The sequence below is a fragment of the Mastacembelus armatus genome, chromosome 7 (assembly GCF_900324485.2).
Source record: "Mastacembelus armatus chromosome 7, fMasArm1.2, whole genome shotgun sequence".
Classification (NCBI taxonomy): Eukaryota; Metazoa; Chordata; class Actinopteri; order Synbranchiformes; family Mastacembelidae; genus Mastacembelus; species Mastacembelus armatus.
In genome coordinates, this window is record NC_046639.1 from 2,204,276 (window position 1) to 2,214,432 (window position 10,157).

The window sequence follows — 10,157 nt, forward strand, 5'->3', positions numbered from 1 at the left end:
CTGAAGTGATCATCAGTGATTATGGTCAGTAATGGCTACCTGATGTTTCCTGTATCATGGGTATTCCTGTGATGCCACATTTTGGTTGTGGTGTCTTTCTGGGTGGTCTGTTGTCACCACTATGCATCATGGGAGAACTGAGCTGTCAGTCCACAGCACACACAATGTTTTGTCTTTCAAATATTAGTGTTTTGGACTTGTGTGCTTAATTTTCCATTACTGGTTCACTTGTGCTTTTTAAAATAAAATATAAATGATCACAGAAATATACCTACTGTATGAAAAAGTTACAAAAATGTTTGTGTGTACCCATCAAATTATAGACACATGCAAAAAAAATGGCATATGTACTATAGCTGGTTCTGATTTAAGGACCAATACTATATTTAGTAATCGGCCCTCTACAGTATAGTATCAGGCCATAATTAAGTATAATGGCACCTTGACATTAGTTGAGCATTTAAGTATACACAGTCATTTAATATAATGCCATTATACTGTATTAATTAGATCATTGTAAGTGCCAGTGTGATATTTTCTTTTTGTCCATTTTATGTTTTGAAATTAAGAATATTTCAACATAAATAGAATTCATGTTTGTTTTTAATAATTATATAAGTTTAGCACTGAAGTTATTTATACGTTTATACATTAAATGATGACGTATGAGATCAACAAAACCTTTATTCAGATGGACCATTCAAAAAACAAAATTTATTCTCCCACCTAACACATTAATCAATGGAAAAGAGCCTGAGGATCTAGGCACACTAACAAACAGAAAATCTCAGATGGTATTTTGCATTGAATTTTATGTCTGATTGGTTTGAAAGCCTTAGAGGCATCTAAGTAACATTTATACATAATTTTAATTTATCAAAATAAATCTGACTTTTTTCTGTTATACTGCATACACTTTTATCATGTTGGTAAAAATCTGTGGCATGCAGCAGAGTATTACAGTATAACTACATTATATAAGCGTGTGTTGAAGTGTCTTGTTATGGTTGGTGTCTTGCCCATTTTTAGATTCCTGGTCGAGTTCAACATGTATAGTTGGTGGTACTCTGACCTCACATCCAAAGGTAAGCATGCACTCCTCTCTTGACCTAAAGCACACACACACACACACACACACACACACACACACACACACACGCGCGCGCGCACACACACACACACACACACACACACTATATTTATATATACACGGTTATATACTAGACAAAACATTGTTATCCCTAAATGTTATATTTATGATATGTACATTATTAGCTGATGGCACATCAATCTTAGTTTTATATTGTCTGCTGTAGTTGAAAATATCCACAATGGACATATATACTGCAAATATGCAAAGTAATTCAGTTGTTCCTCAAATAATTATTGCAAATACGTCTGTTAATTATGGTCACAATATAAATGTTTTACTCTACTTTTGGGTAATTACTACATGCTAAGTTCCATTGCAGTTTCCCTTTATGCATACCGAAATGCATTTTTTAAAATTTTTCACAAATTCGGTGTGTTCACAGCTGACAAGTCTCACTTAATATCTCACTACCAGAACCTTAGAAAGGTCGTAAATCAGGTGATGAATGACTTTTTTTTTTTCTTTTGGTTTTCTTGTGTTTTGAATTTTTAAGGTGAAAAGAAAAACTAACCTAAACTGAACATCAGTATTTTTATTCAGAAAAAGATAAAAATATGCTATTTTGTATTTTTTTAGATTTCTGATTGTGTAGCGTTTTAACATCACCCAAAGAAAATATTAAAACTTTTTTTACATAGAAGATCAAGCATCCGGTTCTTTTAAATTATGTACAAGTAATTTGCATTTTTGTATTTCCTACTTAGAAAACATAACATAACACATATGCTGTCATTTTTTTAATAGTTATGTTTGCGTTTACATTGGAGCGAAGTTTGTTGCATACAGAATAAATAACCAGCGTCCTCAGCTTTGACCTGCTGTCTTTGCCATTTCCACTCGGCCTGAGTCAGTGTGACCACTGGAAAAACAGAATAAAGAGGCACAATCCAAAACCTACAAGTAAAAATGGCAGAACGCGAGATTACCCCAAGTGACCTCGGTGTGAAGAAGTGTGTGCTGTATGTATGCATGTCTGCCTGCAGACACATTTGTATTAGTTTGTGTGTCCACAGGGGGTTATACTTGCTAGTTTTATGATCTGTGAGGACGTGTCATATTGGTGGTGGGAAGCAATATTCACTTTTTAACAGGAGAAAAAATGGTTTGTCTCTCTTTTTCTCTTTCTCTCATTTTCTTTGGTTTTATGTTTTTTCTTACTTTCTCAAGCTTAGTTTCTTTTCCTCCATGACCACATGGTCATTCTCGTATGAGTGCTGCCAATGCTGTGATGCCTAATGTTTTATAGGGTGTTGAATACAGTTTGCATGTCTGAAATTAAAGCCTTGCTAAGGAGCATAATATTATAGAATTAATTCTCGCCAAAACTAATATGAGACTGTTTTGTATATTAATGAGAGAGAGGGAGGGGGAGGGAAAGAGCAAGAATCACAAAGCGAAGGTCTATAAAATGCTTTCTTTCACCCTCTTATCCTGAATGAAGCGAAGCTGGGCATTGCTGCTTGCCAAGCAGTCGAGACAATTTCACAGCTGGCTAGCCTCAGGTCTTAGCAGCACTTTCTATATCTTTTTACAATAGAGACACAGGCCTGTGACACGCAGCTGAAACACCCCATTTTAGCAGCCCGTAACACAATCTGCACAGCCTCTCAAGCTGAACTAATCCCAGACGTTTTTACATGTAGGCTGCCTTTCTCACGTGCGTATAGTTTACGTACAACTGCACACACGCATTTTTGATCACACAATGCTGCAGCGTTAACACCCGGTAATTAAGCTACTCCATCCAAATCACACACATAATCAGTCCAACATCTTTAGAAATCTGCATGTGGTCTAAAACACGTATATACAGTAGAGCGCTCTAAAAGAGTACAGGGGTAAACTGAGTTCACAAAATAAAACCATCTGTATTTATGGTTTATATATAAATTTGGCTTAAATTAGCCCCTGCTTTAATAAGCATGCTTTCAAAATACTAACTCATATAGAAAGCTGTATGATCCTGCCTACCCACTCCTGTCCACCCTGCAGTGTAATGTCAGGCCTCTGGGTGGCAGGAGAGTTCAAGCAATGTTGCGTGACTGGTTAGCCTAGTTCTCCAGCAGGACAGGAGCACTGATTCAGAAATGCTGCTTTATTTCAAACTTGTATATTTGCAAGTATGTGGCATGTTTGAGTGTTTCCTTATTTGTATAACAATTTTAAATAAATATTTGACTTTAAAATGGATGTTCCATGATTTTCTCTCTAGTTTTAACTCCATCTATTGCTTGCTTCTTTCTTTGCCTCTTTCTTTCTTCTTCTTTCTGCCTTTCTTTCTACCCGTCCTTTCAAACTTTCTTCATTCCCTCCCTTCAGCTCAGAGGATTGGGCGGACCATGCAGGTACCATGTGACACAGAGTACCCAGCCTTCCTCTCTGAGAGAACCATCAAAGAGAACACAGGCAATGTTGACTGTGACGGCTGCATCAAGTATGAGCCACTCACACACACACACACACACACACACACACACACACACACATAAGCACATAAATTATCCCAAGTTACATCATCTACAGTCTAAATATTTGTCTACTGTAAAATAAAGCTTGGATATCACCTCGCCACTGGGCTCTATAAAACTATAAACAACAACAATGAGAAATGAATTATCCTGTTAACGCTTGTCTTATTTTTGTCTCTTTAATCCCTGATAATGAGACACACATTCAAATCATTTGTTGTCTGCTGAAGGCACTTTTATCCATGCCATCAATCAGAGAGAAGCACACAGACACTGACTCTCCCCTACAGCAGTTTGAAATAAGAGGTATTTAAAGATGAGGGAGAGAGGTGGAAAAATGTCTTCCTTTAAAAATGGGAAAATGAGTGTGGTCCCCATTAACAATTTGGGCTTTTCTGTCAGGCAATTGTGGGGTGTTCTCTGAATCCCTCCAATGGGCCCTTCATTGCTCCCAGCTGTGGAACTGCCAGAGAAGCTCAGAAGTGTGTTTGAGTGTGTGTGTGTGTGTGTGTGTGTGTGTGCGTGTGTGTGTTTTCATTGTGTGTCTGCTGCCGGTACAGACCCACAAGGTCAGCAGGGTAACCACTGCCTTGGGTGCCAGGAGTAAAATGCGGTTGGGGATGTAGTCAGGCAGTCAGACCCCAAAACACACATACTGACATACTGTACACACACACACACACACACACACACACACACACACACACACACACACACACACACACACACACACACGCATAAAGACACAGCACCCTTTTACATACTCACACCCACCCCAATACACATGACAGAAGTGTGCTTCAGACAAAAATGGTCCCATCTCCAGTGACGACACCAAAACCGAGATTAGCCCTCAGGGCTTTGTCCTCTGAGCACCATGTCCCCTTTAAATAAATCTTTTTTAAAGCACAATGAATTTGACAAAGTAAAATCGACTTTTTATTTTAGTTATGTGGAACTTTATTGCTCATATTAGTAATAGAGGATATTGGTGATAAACATCTGTTTCACGTTACATGCTGACTGAGGTCTTTCATATTTTCATTGGGACACGTTTGTGTGCTTTATGCTGTAGGAAATATACCCTAAGCTCTTGCCTGCTAAGCCTCTCGTTACAGTATTGTGACGATGTGTGTGCATGTGTGTGTGTGTGTGTGTGTGTGTGTGTGTGTGTGTGTATAATGTCAGTATTTGTATTTGTCTATTACAAGACAGAGTGACAGATCACAAGAAACACTGAAATCTAATGAATGATGTTACGGCTTAAGTGGCCCTATAGGATGGTTTCACTTGGGATTAATGCGTTGCCAGATCCTCTAGACTGTAATTTGAGATTTAGGACAAAGAGTGTGTCATGTCTCTAACCAGAGAACGTCTTGAAGGGGACAATTAGTGACAATGCTTGCAGTCATATATTCTGCCCCTTCAAACACCCCGTTTCTTTCTCTCGTCCATCTTAGACATGTCCCTAAATGAGTGTGGTTCATAGTTGCGGTGAGCTTCAGCTCTACAGTCAAACTTCTGGACATGGTTTCATCTGTTACACATTCTTGAAATAAATATGTTTCTTCATGCCAAGTCACACTAACAGTCATGATATTACCAGAACACTGTAGTTGTCAATACACGGCGTGTATGTTGCTCCCATCATAGTATAATACAAGTTTTGTTTCTCTTCCACAGCAAACATTGTGCAGTTTGACGTTCCAAAACTGGGATTGTTTTCTTTTTTTAGAATATATAGAAACTGACAGCTAAAACAGAGCCTGTACAGCATTGACGTTTTAATTATATGTATTTTTACATTGGTGTTTACATGTTAATTTTATCTGCAAACTTTGGTTCTAATAATTGTGGTAAATGTGTTTTAAATAGACATTTTTTACAAATTGCCCCGTCCTGCAATGTTTTGACATCTACGATATGTTTTTTCTCATCACTCATGTTAAACAGCCAGAACATTTTTTACAAGTCTTCAGTGCGTTTGCAGTCAAAGCCACTGAAGCTTAAAAATCTAAAAATATAAAATAATTTACGCTGATGGAGAAAAATAGAAAAATGTGCATCAAAACGTGAAAAAAAAGAAAAAATGTTGGCGTCATTGTGCCCATTTTCCACGAAAGTAATAAGAGAAATAGAAATGAGATGACAGCATTGCTTTGATAACTGGCCAGAATACTTTTGAGATTTTATTGGAGTAATTTCAGCTCATTGAATTAGTAATTGTTAAATTACACACAGTAATTATTGGTCAAATTTCCCGACTGAGATGATAGATATTTCTGAAAGCCATACAGCACATGCAGTTATGGTTATGGTTGAGTTATTCAAATATTAATTCATTGGAAAAATAGGAATATTCTATACAAAACACATAGAAATATTGCATTTAGCCAGAACTGAGCACAGAACATTTTACTATGAAAAGCACAAAACAAATAACAAAACTTTGCTATTCATTTGCATCAAATGCAAAACATAGATCTTATAAATGTACCGTTAGTACGTTTTTATCAGAGCTCGAACCCGTAAAATGAACTTCACAAAAGCTGTCACCGAAAAGATAAAACATTTTCTTTCATTATCAAAACGACGTTTGATAAGCAACACATTTTTATCAGCTTTAAAGACCAGTTACGGCTTGTTAGATATGTTTTGACACATTTTTGAGACGAAAACATTTTCTGTCATCATGTTATTATGTGTGTTTATCTTTCTCTGCAGTGCATCAGCTTTATACATCTACAGGGTATCTAATTCTTCATCTCTTTTTCGTTCTGTCGGTCACTCGGTGTCTCTCTGTCGTCCTCTGCCTTGACAGGGACAAACATATTGGATGTCTTCACATTGACTGTCTCTCTACTAGCCAAAACTAGGAGACCATGTCAAGAACACGCTGTCTTTAAGTCCGTGTGTTGGGGCGAGAGAGTATGTACAGTACAGCCTCTGTGTACCTGTGCATAATGACCACGTCCTCGTGTGTGTGCATTTCTATGAGGTGTAGTGTTCCCTCTCCCGGCACTATATGATCAAGGCCAGCAGCTGTGGTGTCAGGATGTGTTTAAGTCTTTTCTCGGAGAACACTTGCTCTGCTTTCTATCAGCGGGCTGAACCAGGGCTGCCCAGCGCTGGGCAGGGGTGAGCACGGATTATTAAACATCAGCAGATCCTAATTCACCCTGATTGGAACTGGTTTGGCATATTTGCTGGACTACTTTGGTTGGGTTTGGCTGGTCACGGTGGGATGACTGTTTTAGTGGTGGTTTGGTGCTATTCAGGGATTGGAGGCTGCTTGTGGTCAAATTAAATTGGTCATGGTACTGAGTTATTAAGGATTTAGATATTCCTGTAGATGCTAGGTCTCTTTTGATCTATCTCGTCTCTTCCTCTATGTCTTTGTTCCCGTCCTCCTTCACGAGAGTTTAGACTGTGGATGCGTGTATATGTTTGCACCAGTGTGTGTTCGTTCCGTCACACGTGCATGTTCTCATATGTGTCTGATAAATGCCTCAAAGTGAACTCCATAAATCACCCAGCTGCAGCAGAAGGGAGAGCGGGAGAGAACCAGGAGATAAAGAAAGAAAGGATGACAGAAAGAAGAGATCATCTTTACGACCTCTCTTCTTCATAAAGCTTATCCACGGTCATAAATCACTGGCCAGGAGGTTGAGGCGAGGCCTGATCTCTCAGGCCAGTAAAACACAGTCATGGGAAGATATAAGCACAAAAGTGTGGTTCCCATTTGTCTCCCTTTGCAGTGTTTTACTGTATATTCGGCAACACTTCATTGGTGCTCGCCTTGGATGGGAAAAACAGGCAAAGGGCAGTGGATGAGGAAGAGGCGGAGTGAGATAAAGCAGTATGTGTTTGTACTTAATGTGTGTGTCGCTCGGTGTGACTCTGTGTATGTCTAATGACAGCCGGCAGTGAGATAAGTCATCCTTTTCTCATGAATCTAGTAGAATCTCGTCAGTGCATCTCCCGTCAGCCAGGGGAGAACGTGAACACTCATAACACAAATCCTTTGACACGCACTGAAATTTACATTCTGCCCATGCACCCACTCTCAACCCGGCCACACTGCTCCCTCTCCCCTCTTCTTCCCTCATTTCTTTGTTACTAGCTGTCTGTGCTGTGATTGGCAGGTCCTTTGTGATCCAGCAGATCCCCAGCAGTAATTTGTTCATGGTGGTGGTGGACAATAAGTGTGACTGCAGCATGTTCGAGCCAATCACCATGGACCCCATTGAAATCATGTATATCCTTTGCTGATCAAACACTGGAGAGTTGTGTGGGGGTTTAGTACGAGATCTTAGTCGACCAACAGAAAACCTACTGTAGAGCAACAATACAACGTTGATTAAACTCATCCAAAGAGTAAATTAATGAACAGTTTTTGAAAGCAAAACTGGCATGTTGCAACTTTCCCCAGATGGACTGAGGAAAAAAATTAAATTACCTGATAATGTTTCTTTGTTTCTTTTGTTTTTTTTTTTGTTTGTTGTTTTTTTTTTTTTGGAGCAGTTATAGCATTAGAAATAGAATTATCATAGCCATCAACTTTAACTTGATGGGAAAAGCATAAAGTGTTTGCCATGAACTCCTGCAGTGGACATAAGAGATGGGAGCTTGTGGGGGGACAAGATCTGAAGTTTTTGAGACAGCAGTAGTATTAGAAGTCTGTTTCACAGTGCTCTGTGTGTGTGTGTGTGTGTGTGTGTGTGTGTGTGTGTGTGTGTGTGTGTGTGTGTGTGTGTGTGTGTGTGTGTGTGTGCTGGGTGGGGGGGTCTGTGTTTGGACTGTGTTACACAACAGCCTACGCTGTGAGATGGGATACTGATCAAATGCAGACACAGAACTGAGTAGATTCAGACCAAATGGACTCGTCACCACATACCCAAGCTGGTTTCTCATACTATGTGCATTTCTATGAAATTTTATGCAGTACAGGCATGCTGTTTATACATGTCCACTGGTTTTGTTGTTGTTGTTGTGGAGTGCTTACTCTAGCATAAAGCATAATACTGTTGCTGTGAGACAAAAGAAAACTCAGTTGCTGTTCAAAGTCATCTTTTTTTGCTTTCTTGCACATCGTGCTGTGAAATAAATATCCATGACTCCAGAAGAACTCCTTTCCATGGTGCACTCAAATACATGCATTCCTCTCCATTATAAACAAGAAATGCACTCCAGCAGGAAAACACCCTGCAGAGGGTACACATTATCTGTTATTGCCTTGACTTCAGCTGCACATAATGAATCTCTTAAGTGTGAGAGATTAAAGATGCAGAAGGACAGGAGGCGCCCAGATACCTGTCACCCTTTTCACCCAGAGGTATTTGAACCACACACAAACACCCAATACTCTCCTTATATCTTTTGCAGATTCTGCTTTTATGTTTACAGAACATTTAATATCTGTCCGTATTATGACTCCCTCTGTCTCTAGGAGAACTCGATGGAGTGTGGGGGAACTGTGAGTCTCACCCTGTCTCCTGTGGCAGCACTGCTCTGCATACTCCTGGCGCTGCTCCCTAGGTGACCTGAGCTGGCCACGCCTCTCCATCCAGAACTTGACTTGGATCAGCTTGACTCGGCATGCAAAAGAATCGCAACAATGCCACAGAAAAAATCCACTTCTGCTGCCCCTTATTTGTGCCCAATTTCAACTCACCACCTACAGAGCCCGTAGCCCTGAAGTACCTCCCATACAAGGTATGAAAGGATTTGATCATGGAAAGCTATTACAGCTGCTAAGTAGTCATAATTAAGGTGCTTTAGCAATATCACATGAGCTTCCCAAAAAGAGGTTTTTGGGAAGATACAAAGTTTTGAACATAGTAATAATACAACAATGCACTTAGTAGCTTAAATTTTGCACAAGTGGTCCAGTTATACCCACTGATACGCACACCACTGTGTTCAGTCCTGTCAGGTAGCAGCTAAGGGCTGGGATCTGTAGCTGGGCTTGGAACTGGGCATTAAAGCCACGTAACACCTATATGGAGAAAGACCAGTGCACCTTCCAGTGGTCCACTCTGATTTTTCATGGGAGACAAAACTTACTGATGATAATATGTGACTGGGGTTGTAATGAAATGTTTGTCTAATGATCTTTTTTCCATGATGAAAAATATCAAGTCTATATACATATATATATATATATATATATATATATATATATATGTATATATATATATATATATGAAGAAAAAAAAGTTTTATTTATGATTTGCAAGTGATACCCATAAACTGTGAGATTTTGAGTCCTCTGACATGAGTGGTTGTGAATATTTGAGCTTTGCCTTATTGAACGATATTTGTCCTGTTTGTGTACTTTTGAAATAAAACTATATTTAAAATTTATGTTGGTGTTGAAAGCAATGTTGTTAAAAAGGCTTCTTAGCAAAGCAGACTTTGAACAGAACAATAGGTTTAATCTGAAGCATCAGTTCTCATCCCTGAAGTTTGTCCTATTTTTGTTGGCACATTTTTCTGATTATTATATATCTGCGTGTAATGGTTGACTATGGGGA

At 39.1% G+C, this 10,157-nt stretch overlaps 1 protein-coding gene across 3 annotated transcripts in view; it reads left to right on the forward strand.

The window, feature by feature from the left end:
* cacna2d3a (calcium channel, voltage-dependent, alpha 2/delta subunit 3a) overlaps window positions 1-9,745 on the forward strand; it is a 92,933-nt gene extending 83,188 nt beyond the window's left edge. Inside the window, exons 32-36 of one of the 3 annotated variants that reach the window (XM_026332796.1) lie at window positions 1,030-1,085; window positions 3,473-3,587; window positions 7,767-7,879; window positions 8,874-8,956; window positions 9,071-9,745. In XM_026332796.1, coding sequence (XP_026188581.1) covers window positions 1,030-1,085; window positions 3,473-3,587; window positions 7,767-7,879; window positions 8,874-8,956; window positions 9,071-9,163 — 460 coding nt within the window. In that variant the 3' untranslated portion in view covers window positions 9,164-9,745. Of the gene's footprint in view, window positions 1-1,029; window positions 1,086-2,320; window positions 3,588-7,766; window positions 7,880-8,873; window positions 8,957-9,070 lie in introns of those variants that run through there. The other 2 variants (XR_003297265.1, XR_003297264.1) reach the window with 2 other exon arrangements.
* The last annotated feature ends 412 nt before the right edge of the window (window positions 9,746-10,157 follow it).